Here is an 18436-nt window from a genome sequence, read left to right on the forward strand (position 1 = left end):
GTTTTCTTGATAAATTTAGTTTAGCGACGAGGTGACAAAACAGTGTAGCCTAGAGAGGGACAAGGTGTATGCTTTGGCAGGTAAGTGCGTGGCAATTTTTGTGACGGGGTGGGGACGAGGGTGAGGGGTGTGATAAATAGAGGAAAAACACGATGGTTTTCTATATTCTGTGGAGGTTTGGGCCTGTTGGTCCCCTCTTCGCAGATATTTCCTATCTATAGTGCGAAATTGCTCAGTTTCTTAAAAAAAAGTAATCCATTAAAACGCCAAAAAATTAGATAGTTTCAATCACTCTTCCCCTTCTTCCAGGAAGAGATAATCTAATCCTCCATCTGAGACTTTGGAAGGGCGCAAAATCCCTCTTTAAATCCTTCTTTCCTTTTCTTTTTTATTTTTTTACTTTACCAAAACATGAAATATAATGAAACCAGACGACTTTGAATCGTGCCGAAACATGTCTTCTGGTGATACCAGCTCTAAAGGTTTGAACTATCCGAAGAAAGAAGGAATCCTAAAGCTAATAACTTTTCAGTAAAACGACAGTTAAATAGATCACATTAAATCGTACAATTGTTCCCCTATCTAAGGGCTCTTTAAATGATATTTCACCGTTCCATTGTCCCTCTGTCACATAAAGCTCCTTCTAGTTTAAAATTCTTGGCTTCTGTCACAGTTAAGAGGCACACCCATTGCCTTTATCCAATACAGCGAGAAGATATCTTTATTTCGTGAATTTTTCTGGCTTACTCTGATAGGAATTTTTTTTTGATTTGGATGAAGTCAAACCCGTTTGTGAGCCCTCTTTTAGCCCTCTTGAACCCTTTTAAGACCTCTTGAGCCCTATTTAAGGGAAAACCAAACATATATTTTAGGCTTGATCAAAGTTTACTTTTCTTTGTCTGTTAGTAGCCTACTTCTCATCTGTTTTTGCCCAAAGTTCAAGATCAAACAGTTCGTGGTAACGAACTGTAGTAAGGAGCGACCCGGCACTATAAGTTTTACCCATCAAAAGTTACGAGCCTGAGAAAATTTGCCTTATTTTAGAAAATAGGGGGAAGCACCCCCTAAAAGTCATAGAATCTTAACGAAAATCACACTTTCATATTCAGCGTATCAGAGAACCCTCATGTAGAAGTTTCAAGCTCCTATCTACAAAAATGTGGAATTTTGTATTTTTGCCAGAAGGCAGATCACGGACGCGTGTTTATTTCTTTTTTTTTTTTTTTTTTTTTTTTTTCTTTTTTTTTCAGGGGTGATCGTATCGACCCAATGGTCCTAGAATGTTGCGAGAGGGCTCACTATAACGGAAATGAAAAGTTCCAGTGACCTAGTGAGCAAAAAAATTGGAGGGCACCTAGGCCCCCTCCCACGCTAATTATTTTCCCAGAGTCAACGGATCAAAATTCTGAGATGGCCATTTTATTCAGCGTAGTCGAAAAACCTTATAACTACGTTTTTGGGGACGACTTACTCCTCCACAGTCCCCGTGGGAAGGGCTACAAGTTACAAAGTTTGACCAGTGCTTACATACAGTAATGGTTATTGGGAAGTGTACAGACGTTTTCAGGGGGATTTTTGGTTGGGGGAGGGATTGAGAAGAGGGGGATATGTTGGGGGAACTTTCCATTGAGCAATTTGTCATGGGGGAAGAAAATTTCCATGAAGGGAGCGCAGGATTTTCTAGCATTATTAAAAAAAAAAACAATGAAACAAAATATGAAAAAGTTTTTTCAACTGGAAGTAAGAAGCAGCATTAAAACTTAAAACGAACAGAAATTATTACGCATATTTAATTATTCCTCTGCGGAGAGCTAAAATCAAAACATGCATTGATTCAAAAACGTTCAGAAATTAAATACAAAAAAAACAAGTTTTTTTTACTGAAAGTAAGGAGCGACATTGAAACTTAAAACAAACAGAAATTACTTCGTATATGAAAGGGGCTGCTTCCTCATCAACGCCCCGCTCTTTACGCTAAAGTTTTTTAATGTTTTAAAAAGTAGAGTTGAGAGACAGAGTCAAACTTTAGCGTAAAGAGCGGGGCGTTGAGGAGGAAAAGCCCCTTTGATATATGAAGTAATTTCTGTTCGTTTTAATTTGTAATGTCGCTCCTTATTTTCAGTTAAAAAACTTGTTTTTTTTCTTGTGTAATTTTCTTGTGCGTTGTAGGAGCGATTAGTTTAAGACCGGCGCCCTCTAAAGATGCCTATAAGGATGGAGGGCAAAACCACGTCATTTCATACACCGTCTTATTTTTGAAATAATGTATTCTATGTGACTTTTGAGTAAGGTGTAGAAATAGTTGACTTTTCATACGTAAAGCTAAGTGCAAATGCGAATGATGTAAAATAGTTTTGCTTTCTTTTTTTCTCTAAACAGCAGCTACTGGATTTTGCTGGTAACTTCCAAAAAAATTATATTCCTGAATTTGTTCCTGAAACTCATCGATTTAAATTATATTTGATGTGGCTGGAAAAAAAGATATTGGATAAAAACGTTGTTGGGCAACGTATTTTCCAAAAATTTAGGCATCTTCTGGTTAAGCATTTTCACAAAGAGGTGGTCCTTTGAAGCTCTTGTTAGCTGACACTCAACTGTTTGACGTTAAACAGAAATGCAGATGTCTTAATTCAAAGTCGGCCTAGGTTTACATTTGCGGCTTTAGAAAAGGGCCGGATGCACACAGCAGGAGATACAGACCCTAGGTTGTGGAAACATTTTCTACTAGCCTTCAAACAATTTGAGACTTCGGGAATTATCCTAAGTTGATGAAAGTTTGAGACAATTTTCTTCGTTGTTTACTCCTCTGTTAAATCGTGTATCTACCATTAAAATTTGTTTATCAACGGATTTCCTTTGGCTACAAAAAGAAATATTCTATTCGAATGATTCAGCCACTTATTCAAAACAAGTAAAGAATCCTAGAAAATATTAATCAACTAAGCAACTTTATTAGCAGATGGCCCGAACGACTGTGGCAGGGCGTAGTCGGACTTGGGGATATCTTGATATAATAACAAGGTATAATGATATCACATTTCAGGCTCTTTTCAAAATCACTCAGACCTACCAGCGCTTTGAGTCTCCTTATCAGATACCTTTGTGCTATTTAATGTCAGTCGTAAGGGGAGGTCGTTTTTTTCTGCTATATGCTCGAAGTGCGCACGGAGAAGTAAATTCAATGATTGTGTACCAGTATGCAAAAAAAAAGTTAATGGACAAGATTCAGTTCGTGTTCAGAGGGTTGCGCCGTGTAGAATTTGTGTTGTGCATGCTATCGCAAGTACAGCAATTAATTGGGTACAATGTTTTGTCATGGCGCACGACATGCCTACATATTCCGGCGATATAATTCTATTGGGCTGGATTCTAATGTTATATTTCTAGGGAAAATATTCGTATAATAGTTTTCTTCCAGCCAAAACACTGCAACATTAAAAATAGGAAGGGAAGTGAAAAATGAGACACTTAAGTTCGGTACCCATATATGTGGGTAGAACCCAAACGCAATTTTATAAAAAATTATGTGGTTCTTTTAGTGATCCCTATTGGTAGTACGTTGAATGCACGCTGAAGGTCGAAATGTCAGAATAGGTGCAAATCAGAAGGATAGAATAGTAGTCTGTGGCTATGCGTGCCAAAATGATACTGGAGGGGCGGAGTAAGATTATTATAATAACAAATATTAAAAACAGTAAAAAAGACAAATAATTCAGAGGCAATAACCCAACACAAGGGCTCATGAGCATCCCCTGCCAATGCTGCATGAACTTGTCTAGACAATGATCGTCATTTGGATGATTATGGGAGTATTGAAGAAATTAAAACCAAAATAGAAGGCTAGCAGAGGTTTAAAAATAAATGTGAATGGTAGTGTAGAGAAATAGCGGTTTTATATAAAGTTTGCAAGGTAAAAAAGTGATAATCCCTTGGTAATACAATTCTGCAAGATGCCGCATATCAGTAACCCAGATTTAATACATTTATTGTTTTTTAATGCCCAAATTGTGCAAATTTCCAAAAATTCCACAAAACAACCTCCTTCTGAAAACTCCCCCCCTAGCGCTGATGTTGATTATTCAACTCCATCTTGTAAGCCTATAAGAGTATGCAACGTTGAACAATTTCGTGTAAATTTTTAAACTGCTATTCAGAAATGATTTATAGACTTCGATACAAGCAAAATTGAAAAATAATACCAATTCATGTAGTAGTTAATTGCATTAGTGTTAGCTATTGGGTGGATATTCTCTTTTTTTTAGCTGCTACGGGCACTTAAGCGATTTTAACCGGAAGTGTTCTGTCATAACACCCGCAATTGTAGATCAAGAAAGTTCTTCAAAGAATTAATTCCCTGATTGTTGTTGTTAAATTAAGTAAGGAATTTCCTAACAATAGAGCAAGTAATAAGAGATTGAAGTCTCCCGAAATAATAGAATATGTAGACGCAACCTGGCAAACGTTCGACGGCAGACACACACGCATTGGAATTTGGTCCTCACCCTCCATATTCAATATCAGCACTTTACCAATTTTTCATCGTTATATCCTATATGTATCCATTTAATTGGCCTCGTTCGCTTTGTTCCGAATTTCCCCCCTCCCAGTATCGAATCCCTGACAAGCATCATTATATTCGTTCTGGGGTCTATCCAAAAAAGGCTCGCCACACCAACCCTGAAAACTGGAAGAAAAAAAAAATCACACTGATTTCTACTTGGAGGAATTTGGTTGGAAATCTTCCCCGAAATTTGAGAATTGCAAAAAAGTGCTTTATATGGTTATATATGGCTTAGGAAGACCTAATTAATGGCCCTTTCTATATCCCCCCTCTGAGTCAAAATCAGTGCCAGAAAATCTGGCCCTCAGTGCCAAAAATATATGGTGGTCTCCGGCCCCTCTCCCAAAATTTTTCTGGCGCCCTCATTCCTTGTTTTTTTATCCTCTTTTTAGAATGAATTTATCAATTTTGTCAATGATTGTCACCTTTAACACATTGCCCCCCTCCAAGATTTTGCTCATTGGTACACGTGTCACATTGAGCCTCCCCCAAGATTTTGCTCTAGATAGGAATAATATATGAAAATAGAATGGAAAGTACGCCAAAAGATTTCGACTGGAGTCAAGAAAATTCTTATTTTAAAGAACAACATTGTCCAAGTAAATCTTAAATAGTGTTTTGCTTTTCAGATTTGAATTTTCAATGTTTGGGTGATTGGGAAGGTCCGAAAGGGGAACGATTCATCGCTTTGCTAGACACAGAGGAACCCCAAAAAGGAGAAGAAGTTCGACCCAGATACAGATGTGGGGTGAGTGATATTTATCTAAGATTGCTAGTTTTTTTTTCACAATTTGGACACATTGTAGCCGACTGATGTTATTGTAGATTTCTTATGCATGTTCTAGTAATCCGTAAAAAAAACATACACACACAAGATACAAATGGTGAGGAAAAAGTGTCAAAAATTATTTGTCAAAGTACCATGCGGTTCTGTGAGAAAGATTAACGGTCATTTTGCCTCTTGTACAACAAAAAGGGCAAATCTCAGATTTTGGAGAAAATCTGATTCAATAAAGTCATGGGTAGTCCATATTTGGACTGGTTTCTTGATATCCATGCTGACTATGCCATATACGAGAAAATAGAGAAAAGAACCTGCAAAGTATAAAACAAAAATAGTTTAAGATTGATGTGCCCCTCTGAAGTTTTTCTATATCGGGGTTCGGGAAAAAAGACCTAAGGATGATGGTTATTTTGTGGGAAAATATGTTACTTTATTTATTTGGAATGGCACACCGTTTAACGCGGTATGCAAACCCTTGTTCATACAAGAGGGAGGAGGACGACTTACTTCCCTCAAGTATATATTTTTTGAGAGCTAAAGACAAAGTATTCATTTTAGATTCTTACGATGGACAAGAAACTTTGGATAGTATACGTACTTATTTGTTTGGCAAATTTCCAAAGAGGCTGATCATTACCTATCCTGTGAATAATAATCCTGGCACTTGATTAATTTGTTAAGCAAAATTATAGGCGGAAACTTCAGACTTTTGTGCTCGTTATGTTGGGTGTCATAAACCATTCCTTCGAAATTAATTGGTGAAAATGGTGATCTGTTCTTGTCAGCTTATTTCGAATGTCTGTCAAAAGTTTAGAATGGATGATTGTTTCATAGTCAACGCAACAGTGTTGACTTAGTGAAGGGCGATATGTATCCAACGTGTTAATTTTTTTTAGGGGCCATCACATAGAACGAATAGTCACAGAAAGTCAGAGAAAGACTCATTTGATTGCAAATTCTGAGCTCTGGTGTCCTTTTTGTAGCTCAAAACCAGTCAGAGGGTAACCTTTCAATTTTTTGATGCTTCATGTGTCCATGAGCACCCCCTCAACCCTCGTTAGCATCATATTAAATTTTGAAGATGGTAATTTTAGTCAGAACAGTCAAAAGTTCTTAAAAAAAAATATGCCTCTGGGGAAGACAAGATAACGCCAGCCCCTGTGGTAAAAGGTAAATTATGCAAGTACCCCGTATAAACCACAGGCTCCATACATTATAATAGGAAGGTTGACATGTTACACCTCGTAAAAGTCAGGTCTTGAAAGAATTTTCAGCTTGTTTGAGGGAATAGCCTAAACTAAGGCCCTTTGGCCCGTTTAAGAAGGATTTTTGAGTTTGACGATTACAACATGAGGCTAATATTGATTTATATACATCCAAAATCAAAGCATGTTGAGTATGTATCACCATAATGGTAGGCACGTTACGCTTTGTTGAAATCAGAGTCATACAAGGATTTTGAATCTGTAAGATCGAAGGGTCCTAAGTGGCGTACTTGGTAATGTGCCCTCTCCAGCGTATCCCTCCCCCCTCACACATAAAGACAAAATCTAATTCTCTCCACAAAATTGTTTTGACCAGGGGCATAATTTGCTATGAGGGGGGGGGGGGGTTGTAGTCGATCCCTTCAGACCCCAGTTTGCCCCCCAGATCAGATTTAGTTCCTTCAAAAATCGTGTCAAACTAAGATAAACCTGCATAATTGAAGCATCAAGAGAAACGGGTCAGTTTTTGTAGAGGCAGAGGGCCCCTAAATTTATATCAAAGTAGCAAATGCAAGGATCAGTTGTCGGGTATTATTGAAGCTTGTGGAAAGTGAGAGTAAGTGTCCCGGTTTTGCCTCTTTTCGTACCCTATACAACTTATGTGGACGAAGAACTCGACATTCTTGTCATCATGACAGAAGTGGCTGCTGAATTTTAAAGGGAGATGGTGGGAAGTATGAGTTAATGTCTTTATTGTGTATCTATAGATCACAGCCCTACCAGACCAGAACTATGAGTGAAAGGGGCTCCCAGATTCATCTGTCAACTGGACGAAAGTAACCAAAAGGGTTTTTCAAATCTAAACCAAACTTAACTAGAAGTAAGAATCAATGTAATAAAGTTTCCATAGCCCAGAATCGAATCGACCTTGGTGGCTTAGAATTTGTCGAGGTCTTTTAATTTTTGTCTCAAGCAAGGGTATGCTTGCTCGATTGGAATTCTGAGAGTGAATTGCTACATTTATATTAAATGTTTCCATAAAAATGGTATATTGGACGGTGATTTAACTGGGCAGAGGCTAGGAGCTAGGACTTTTGCACCTTTAAGTAGTTCAAATACATACCATAAACATTATTGCTTTGACCCATGGGTTAAAATTGTTGCAACACTGCTTATGGCCTTGGTATCTAGTTTTTGTTCCCTTAAGGTTTTGTTTCTTCATTCATAGTAATTTCTGCCCATTTTGTCTTTGTCGTTTTGTATAAGCTAATTTCTATTAGTTTTAATTTCCAATTTGCTATTTACTTTTCATTGAACACTTTGTTTGTTTTTTTATTTAATTACTTGTAAGGCTTATCAGTTGATAAAACTGTGGCGTTTTTAGTGATCTTCACCTACGTAGCATGTAGGGGTCGGCATGCATTGCAAAGGAGCTTAGGGATCACGCCCTCTATAAATCTTAAAATGCTTATCGTTTTTCCATAATTTCCTACTTTCATCACACAATCTTCCTTTTCTCAAATTTTTCCGAACCATCATCCCTCCTTAAGTAGATTTATGGCAAATATACCTGTGTAGACTGCTGTATGGTTTATTATGATTTCGCTGCAATTTGTATCCGCAATGTTTTGCGTTTCATCCACCATTCTTCTATACTGGGCGTAGTAATTGGAATTAAGTATTTTTTTTTCAACTAATGGATTTCCTCCGGCATCCTACGGGGGGGGGGTCTCAGTACCTCTCTCTTCTAACATATCATAATGTATGTAGTTTTCTTATTATTTCTATATACTTTGCCTGGTTCTTTGGGTATTAGCGAAGTTGTCCCTCTGCCTCGAATTATGCCCCCCCCCCCCGAATTATAATTGATTCTTGTGTGCCAGTTTCGTTTATGTTGAATCCGCAGTGCTGTACCCACTATCACAGTTATAAATTCATAAGGGGACAACGAATTCCTTGCGAGTAAAAGACTATTGGCCAAGGGCGTATCCAGGATTTTTGTTCGGGGGGGGTGATTTCCAAATAAAACTTTTCAAAATGCATCAAAAATTATTTTAAATGTATTTTGCTATTTTTTACGGCATGGACAAAACTTTGGGGGGGGGGCGCCATTGGGTAAGGGCTTGAAATTAATTTTTCTGAATATTAAAAAACAGATTTTGGTTTGATACTGAGGCTCTGGCACGTACGTAGGGGGTGTCTTCGGCCCCCCCCCGAAATTTTGTGAAATGTTTAATTTCCCCATGGTTTCTTGGGATTTCTGGCAAAAATAGGACATTTATTAAGAATCTAGATACATGTGTGAAGCCTTTTTGGGGGGATTTTACAGCATGCAATTATCCGGTCAAGTCACTGCCCAATTATTAATCCATTTTCTGTCTAACTTTTTACTCTCTTTGAAGTAATTAGCAATTGTACTGTTAATTTTTTTTTTTTGTAAAGAGAGTTGTCTTTCCAGAGAAAAATAGAATTATGCAAGTTAATCTGTATTTTCCGATATACGTGCTTTTTGCATTACTAAATAAAAAAAGTGTTACTTTATATCTGCTGTTTCGAAGGTTGTGCCCTCCCCCCCGAAAAAAAATCCTGCGTACGTGCCTGCTGAGCCTCTAACATTTTTACAACTTATTTTTTAGCCTGTTCTCATTACGAGCAGGAAATTCTCTGTGAATGTTGGTTAGGCATTGTTGTTTGTCGAACAAAGCAGCTTTTATTCTTGACCGATCCGCTCAAAAAATAATTGATAAGACTGATATTCTTGTTGTGTAAAACTCAGGAAATGCCAATGTAATTAGGTAGATTTGACGGAAACGAAGAACCAAGAAGTAATTACAGAAAATCACGAAAACTGTTCAAGAGTAGATGACAGGTTTTGGCTGCCGATTTAAACCATGAGCTTCATAATCAGCTTGATAGTGGAGGGAAGCGGCAATTTGAAAGATTTATTGCAAACTAAATTGCATTGAAGTGGTACTTGGAAATTCTTACTTACATAAGTTAGTTGAAATTCCATGTGCTTTATATAAAAAAGTAATTTTGAAAATAAAAATTATATGCATATATATATATGTATATACATATATATATATATATATATATATATATATATATATATATATATATATATATATATATATATATATATATATATATATATATATATATATATATGCTTTGGTTTTTAATACAAGTAATAATGTAACACAGAAGTCAAAGACTTGTAGTATGAGACCGATATTCCTTATGATTTTGCTGAATTTCTTTAGGGGCGTATACCCAACAGCCCCCTGGGCTAGTGCATGTGGTGCATTTCCCACCGTGGATATTTGCTTGTATGTATGCAAAACCGGTCCAGCATCAGCGGAAGGATCAGGTGGACTAATAGCCTATTACCGTTGGAGGTGCGAAATATTATAATTTTGCAATAGAACGCACGGTTTCAGGGTTCCATTTCAACTTGGGGGGGGGGGGATAAATTTGTGAAAAAGTGGAGAGACCGGATAAATTGTGCATAGAAAACTGGGGGAAATATTTAAATACCGAGGGAGTGGGGTGTGCACCCAAAAGCCTTTTGAAATATTGGCTTAGTGTAACGTGCAAGTAAGTTGTTAAGAGTTTTTACTTGAATAGATGTAGAACTGATCCCGGCTCAGAGGTAGGACGGCTGGAGGCAATTATTTCAGTGAGTTTACGATAGATGGCGTACTATGTCGGGTTCGCCGATTTCAGGGAAGGGGGTTGAAAAGGTCAATTGTACACAAGCAGAAAATATTGTGGTGAAAATGTGAGAAGTTTAACTTTTTGATAGGGTCATTTTATAGAGAGGAGAGGGCTTGAAGCCCGGAAAAGCGTTTTTTGGCCCAAAGCTTGAGATCCTTCAGATCAATCTGCGGACTTATCAACTAACCTTCCTTCTTTTGGAGTAATATATTTGCACTAAGTGTGCAGCAGGAACCGATATTTGTTTAGTTTCACCAAGAATAAAATTTAATGCTTAGGACTCGTCCAAGAATCCAAGCATTATATGGGCCAAATAACTGTTTAGTGTATGGAAAATATGAATATTTCTAGTATGAATAGAATGAAATGATTTAAGAGTACACAGCCTCTTCTTTTGTCTTAAAAATACCTGGAGCATGAAATAAAGTATTAAATTCGTAAAGATCTTTATCGATCATCATCATCATTTTATTTATAACCCATCACAACCTATATCGATCATCATCATCATTTTATTTATAACCCATCACAACAAACTGGGCAAGTAGAAAAAGACAGAGTAAAAATCAAGAAAAAAAAAAGAGACAACAGAAATAAAAACACACTTTGACAGCTGCAAACAAGGGACAAACAGAAAGACCAAAGATGGAAAGACTTCTGTCATTCGGTAGTGAAATCACAAATACGCTGCTCAACAACTCCAGCAGGGTTTACCAATTGATACTTTCTTTGCAGAGAAGAGTTGCTTGTCAAAGTTGGAAGTTTTATTACATACTTTGCAAATTTAAAGTAAAGGAGATGGACTTGCTTTCTCTTGCCACAATTAAGGAAAGACCAAACAGGAGCAAGGGCAAGAAAGTGAGGAAAAGTTAGGCTATTATGTAACTGAGAACGGTGAACTCTACTTAGATACGAAACAATTGAAGCCAGAGAGGCATACGCAGCCCGATCTTACTGGCATAAGTTTTAATTACCAGGTTTACAGTTTCTTTTAGGTTTGCTCCAATAGGCATGCCCACGTAAGGCTGCTAGCAAAAGAAACCTCAGAGCCAGTTAGACTTATTGAGTTTCTGTTTCCTTTATAGTTGAATGGTAGAACAACTGTTTTATGAGTATTAAAGCTCGAACTAATGTGTTCGTACTGTTCTTGGAGAAACTCAAAGGTTGAAGATCATCCTTGAAAAGGGCAGGAAATGCTTAGTAGATTATTCGCAAACGTAACTAACGAAAGATCAACTCCTTTGAAGATAAAATGCAGTTCAGCTTATCCTGAGCAGCGGTATCACAATTATTAAACAAAAATGGAGAAGTCAGAGCTCCTTGGCGTATACCTTTCAGAATCGGAAATAGTTGACTACCATCTTTAATTCCAGCCTTCAGATTTCTATACATGTATCTTAAACAAGTGATTACCGCAGCATCAGTACCTTTCAAGAGGGCCTCAAGCAAAACCTGCGAAAATATACACGAGTCAAAAGCTCTTGCAACATCGAATGAGCATAAGACCAAGAAATCACCTCTTTCTTCAATATCCCTCAGGACATTTATAAGTAAAAAGAGAGCATGCTCTCTGCCTAGGCCTCGCTGGTACCCAAACTGACGAGGAGGGATAGAACAATATTCTTGAATACCAAACAGTTCATGGTAACGAACTGTATAAGGAGCGACCCGGCTCAATAGTAACCGAAACTGTAAAAAAAACAGAATTTTTACGCCAATGGTTACACCGAAAGAATCGTATTTTTATGCTGCTTTTAAATATGTAAGTTTCATCAAGTTTAGTCTTACCCATCAAAAGTTACGAGCCTGAGGGAACTTGCCTTATTTTAGAAAATAGGAGGAAACCTCCCCTTAAAGTCATAGAATCTTAACGAAAACCATACCATAAGATTCAGCGTATAAGAGAACCCCTTGTAGAAATTTCAAGCTCCTATATACAAAAATATAGATTTTTGTATTTTTTGCCAGAAAATAGATCACAGATGCATGTTTATTTGTTGTTGTTTTTTTCCAGGGGTGATCGTATCAATCCAGTGGTCCTAGAAGTCACGAGAGGGCTTATTCTAACGGAAATTAAAAGTTCTAGTGCCCTTTTTAAGTGACCAAAAAATTGGAGGGCACTTAGGTCCCCTCCCACGCTCATTTATCGCAAAGTCACCGGATCAAAATTCTGAGATAGCCATTTTATTCAGCGTAGTCGAAAAGCCTTATAACTATGTCTTTGGGGATAACTTAATCCCCATAGTCCCCGCGGGAGGGGCTGCAAGTTACAAACTTTGTCCATTGTTTACATATAGTAATAGTTATTGGGAAAGGTACAGACGTTTTCAGGGGGACTTTTGCGCGTTGGGGGATTACGTGGGAAGATCTTTCATGGAGAAATTTATCATGAGGGAAGAGAATTTTCATGTAGGGGGCGCAGGATTTTCTAGCATTATTTAAAAAAGGACAATGAGGATATAAATTAAAAAAAAAGTTTTTTCAACTGGAAGTAAGGAGCAGCATTAAAACTTAAAACGAGCAGAAATTATTACGTACATAAGGGGGTTCGTCTCCTCAATATCTCGCTCTTTATGCTAAAGTATTTTTAGTAATTTCAACTATTTATTCTACGGCCTTTCTTTTTCAGGGGTCATTCTTAAAGAACTGGGATAAAATCCAAGCTTTAGTGTAAAGAGCTAGGTGTTGACGAGGGGTGAACCCCATCATATGCGTAATAAAAATATACAAATATAGAAATTCGTTGCGTAAGTTAATTCGTAAGTTACTTATATCTATTGCTAATGAAAACGTTTGGAAAAAAAATAAAAGTTCTAGTTGCTTTTTTAAGTAACAAAAAAATCGGAGGGCAACTCGGCCTCCTCCCTCACCCCTTTTTTATCAAAATTGTCCGATAAAAACTATGAGAAAGCCATTAATCCAAAGAAAAAAAATAACATGCAAATTTCGTTTTAATTATTCATGTGGGGTGAGCCAAAATCAAAACATGCATTAATTCAAAAACGTTCCGTAATTAAATAAAAAAACAAGTTTTTTTTTTAACTGCAAGTAAGGAGCGACATTATAACTTAAAAGAGCAGAAATTATTCCGTATTAGAACGGGGCTGTCCTCTCCCCAATGCCTCGCTCTTTACGCTAAAGTTTTTATTGTTTTAAAAAGTAGAATCGTGATAAAGAGTCAAACTTTAGCGTAAAGAGCGGAGCGGTGAGGAGGGGACTGTCCTTTTCACATATAGAATAGTTTCTGTTCGTTTTAAGCTTTAATGTCGCTCCTTACTGTCTTTTTTTGCTTTTTTAAGGGTGGGAGTTATTTGTCCTATACGAAATTGCAAAAGGGACTTCACCACAAGCAAGGATCATCTGAAACAGTAGTACTAAATGTTGCTCGATTAAAGAATCGGGATCAAGATTTGTGTGGAAATAGTTGTATAAATTTTGACCCAAAAAACATTTCCCAAACTACTTGCAGTTTAGCGTAAAATGGGTGGCCTAGGATGCCGGCTGCCTCTCTCAAAATATAGCATACTTTTGTCTGTCCTAAGCTTAACGTCCCTCTATACTTTCATTTGAAACAAGATTTTATTTTCATTACAAAAACAAATGAAAGTTGTAACGGAAGACTCATTCAATTAAAAACAGTAAATCACAGATTTTTGGTTTCTAGTCACTTGTTTTCTGTTTGGATTGATGATTCGCGGGATGTGATTCAAGTTTCATTTTCTTTCTGCATAAGTACTCAAGTGAGCATTAACCGGAGTTCTCTTGGCCACAAGATCCTATTTAGTAGCAATGCAAAAACATAATGGTTCGGCTATATTAATTGCGATATCATGCCATATGATATGAAACTAGAAATCGTAAAAAAAGGTAATTAATTTCAACATACCCTATAAGCATCGCTCAATTGTATTTCAAATAAAATAATCATTACCACATTTTATAAATTAAAAGATTTTGTAATTGATCTAAGTACGTGAACTAATGGACGTACTACTTGTTCGATTTTATGCTATCTTTTCGACCAATAGAAAGGAGCAAAAGCTTTCGTAAAAGGTGTGTTTGTAGATACAAGTACCCTAGATTCTGTATCTTTTAATATTTCTACATTTTGACCCCGTTTGCAGCATATGATGCATAATAAAAAGAGGCTAGAGCCTAAGGTCTACCTCCGCTGTTTCTCCTAAAATGGTGTCTCTGGCTACAATACTAATATGGGACTGGGCATACTGGGATTGAGTGTATTGACTTGGGCTGTTAATGTTCAAAAGATAATATAAATTGTACGGCAGCCTGGAAATGATAGCCCCAAGTCCTTAACCACATATCAGGTATATATAAACTGAGCCTAATGTTTTTCCTCGTCAAATACTTCCCTTATTCGCCAGACTCAAATTCTTAGACCTATCAAGGAGCTCTACTATCTTTGGAAGTTGTGAGCAGTATATCAAACAAACACACATTGTCGCCTTTATCTTCTATTAACCTTTAGCTTTAATTAGTAATGTGAGACTTGTTGAGAAAAGATAATCTCCTAATCAGATTCCATGTGTGGTATGTCACGCATCGTAACCTACTAGTCCAGACGGATGATTTCCCACGACCAATAAGTCCTTTTAAAGGTTAAAAGTTGTTTCAGGTCATCCCGAGTTTTAAATCCCTTGTTAGTATGATTTTGTTGATGATGGTTGCTTTTTCAACGCTTTCATTTACTTAAAAAACAACATCGTAACATATACTCAGGTGAGGATCGGAAACCTACTGACTGTATAATAAGAAATACTCTCTGTGGGGGAGGGCGTCAGTTTTATATACCTACTGTATAATGTCACATGATTGTTTTCAGAGCTAGGAGTTACGTACATTTGCCACTAAACTAAAGAGATGTATTTTATTAATTATACGGTCTTCGTATAATGCCGATAATCGGTCTTCGGGTAATGCCGATAGATCGGAACGTTTAGCTGGGAAAGAACAAAATACTGAGTTTTATCATTCTATACATCAAAAATATCTATGACAGAGAATCCAGTCGGATGTTTCTATTGGGATAGCCAACCTCACCCAATTAAAATGCAATAATAATTGAATATTATACAACTCCAGATTGACCTTATTTTCAAAGGACTCGTAAGTGTCAGTTTACTTGTCATTTCACACGTCTACCTTTCTTCTCATGGATAATATGTAAGTTGGAATTTAGCAAAATTGCAATTGCTGACGGTAACATTAAAAGCAATGGACTATTGTGTATTCTAAACGCCATTGTTAACCAATCAAATAGCCGTGTGAAGTCATCCAATATCCAGTGAATTATCAATCTTAAGAGTCATCAACGGAATTTTTCAACACTTTCAGCCTTTGTTCACATAAGTCTAACAAATTAGCATAGCCAATGGTCCTCGGAAGCGATTTAATAACAGGCCATGTTGAAAAGTTGATGTGCATTGGTTTACAAATCATCTTATCCTTTTATTCCCAAGAGACGGTGTGTGGAATTTTCAGGTCTTCCGTCTGAGCGACCCTTTGGGTACTTAAATGGCCTTGATATCCGGTCGTCACTTCCGCGACAGAGATTTAATAATGTAAAAAGGTATTCTTCTGAAATTACTTTGAAATTTGTTTCCTGCTTTTTGGTGGTTTTTAAATGCTTCAAAACATTGGGTTCTGAAATGCGCATGAAAGCTATTATTTTTCAAATTGGACAGAGTATTTTTTCGTTTTTTTTTTATACTCTCTCATAAATCTTCGCTCTTTTGTTGATTATGGTCTGTTAATCTTCCCCCTTTTCCATTATTTATAGATAACTTTCTTTAGAGCTGTTGCGCACACACGAATTTATTTTAGGGGGAAGGAGATATATTCCCAATATATATTCCAAACATGTTCCCAATAATTTCCTGTATTTTTGGGAAGGAGGTATATTCCAAACATGTTCCCAATAATTTCCTGTATTTTTGGGAAGGAGGTATATTCCAAACGTGTTCCCAATTATTTCCTGTATTTTTCAAACATTCCTTGAACTAATTAAATAAAAAAAACTAATTTTTTTAGCTGAAAGTAAGGAGCGACATTAAAACTTAAAACCAACAGAAATTACTCCGTATATGAAATGGGTTGTCCCCTCCGCAATCCCTCGCTCTTTACGCTAAAGCTTTTAATTGTTTTAAAAAGTAGAATTGTGGCAAAGAGTCAAACTTTAGCGTAAAGAGCGAGGGATTGCGGAGGGGACAACCCATTTCATATACGGAGTAATTTCTGTTCGTTTTAAGTTTTAGTGTCGCTCCTTACTTTCAGCTAAAAAAAAATTAGTTTTTTTTTATTTAATTTCTGAACGTTTTTGAATTAATGCATGTTTGGTTTTGGCTCTCCGCACATAAATTATTAAAATGAAATTCGTATATTAATTCTTTTTTTTTGGCTAAATGGCTTTCTCTTAGTTTTGATCAGACGATTTTGAGAAATAAGGGGCGGAGAAGGAGGTCTAGTTGCCCTCTAATTTTTCGGTTACTTAAAAAGGCAACTAGAACTTTTAATTTTTAACAAATGTTTTTATTAGTAAAAAATATACGTAACTTAAGAATTAACTTACGTAACAAACTTTCATAATCTTATATTTTTATTATGTATACGAGGGGGTTTGTACCCTCGTTAATACCTCGCTCTTTACACTAAATCGTAAGTTTCGTCCCAATTCTTTAAGAATGACCCCTGAATCAGAAAGGCCGTGAAATAAATAGTTGAAATTACATTTAATGACCCCCATGACAGATTCCTCCAATGAAAGATCCCCCAACATAGCCCCCTCCCCTCAGCCCCACCCCCAAACAAAATAAAATCCCCCTGAAAACGTCTGTACACTTCCCAGTAACCATTACTATATGTAAACACTGGTCAAAGTTTGTAACTTGCAGCCCCTCCTCCAGGGATTTTGGGAGAGTAAGTCATCCCCCAAGACATAATTAATATGGTTTTCGACTATGCTGAACACAATGGCTATCTCAAAATTTTGATCCGTTGACTTTGGGAAAAAATGAGCGTGGGAGGGGGTCTAGATGCCCTCCAATTTTTTTGGTCACTTAAAAAGGGCACTAGAACTTTTCATTTCCGTTAGAATGAGCCCTCTTGCGACATTCTATGACCACTTGGTCGATATGATGACCTCTGGGAAAAAGAAAAAAAAATAAATAAATAAACACGCACCCGTGATTTGTCTTCTGGCAAAAAATACAAAATTCCACATTTTTGTAGATACGAGCTTGAAACTTATACGGTAGGGTTCTCTGATACGCTGAATCTGGTGGTGTCATTTTCGTTAAGTTTCTAATAATGCAAATTTTCTCAGGCTCTTAACTTTTGATGGGTAAGACTAAACTTGATGAAACTTATATATTTAAAATCAGCATTAAAATGCGATTCTTTTGATGTAGCTATTGATATTAAAATTCAATTTTTTACAGTTTTGGTTACTATTGAGCCGGATCACTCCTTACTACAGTTCGTTACCACGAACTGTTTGATCACAAGATAGGTTGTGGTTTTTCGGTACCATGTGGTTAGACGCGATATAGCAGAACATAGTTTGACCTGGCGGAAAGTTTTGGTGTGATGGAATATGTTTTGGTGTTTGAGTGGCGTGGCTGAAGAGGGTTCACCCGCTCATCGTGACGGAGGTAGATCGAAATTAATGGGATGAGGAAAAAAGGGGTTCCATTATGGCAAACGGATGTGGAAAAAGAGTCTTTGCTAAGGAAAACTCGATTCCTGGTTATACTACTGAAAACTCAGCACAGGACCTAATGCTATCGCGATGCTGCTCTTCTATCCCACTCTATTCAGAGCACAATTTTCAAGTGAGTGCTTTGTGGCGTGCGGTAAACGCAATGTAGATCTTGGGGGGGGGGCAAATTGCAGGTGGCGTAGAGTCTGTATTCCCTTAAGCTTACTTTTTTTTTAATTGATCCTCACAAATTAAGCTTCTGAGTCCGTGTTTGGTTGTTAGTATTACAGAACCGTCTTTCAAGCCCTGTTTCTGGTAAATTATTTTTTTAATACTGTATGGTTCAGCTTTTAAGTTCTTGGGGGAAACGTGGTTGCCTAAAGCTCTTTGATAAATCGATGGCTTTTACTGTTCTTTAGAAAGATGTTTTTACTAACAGCTTCATATTT

The 18436-nt window shown here is 36.9% G+C and overlaps 1 protein-coding gene across 4 annotated transcripts in view; it reads left to right on the top strand.

Annotated features, from left to right (window-relative positions):
* LOC136035380 (uncharacterized) overlaps window positions 1-18436 on the top strand; it is a 101845-nt gene that overhangs the window by 41366 nt on the left and 42043 nt on the right. For all 4 annotated transcript variants that reach the window (XM_065717145.1, XM_065717147.1, XM_065717148.1 and 1 more), the window contains exon 5: window positions 5191-5309. In XM_065717145.1, coding sequence (XP_065573217.1) covers window positions 5191-5309 — 119 coding nt within the window. The remainder of the gene's footprint in view (window positions 1-5190; window positions 5310-18436) is intronic.

This window comes from Artemia franciscana, chromosome 14 (genome assembly GCF_032884065.1).
Source record: "Artemia franciscana chromosome 14, ASM3288406v1, whole genome shotgun sequence".
Taxonomy (NCBI): domain Eukaryota; kingdom Metazoa; phylum Arthropoda; class Branchiopoda; order Anostraca; family Artemiidae; genus Artemia; species Artemia franciscana.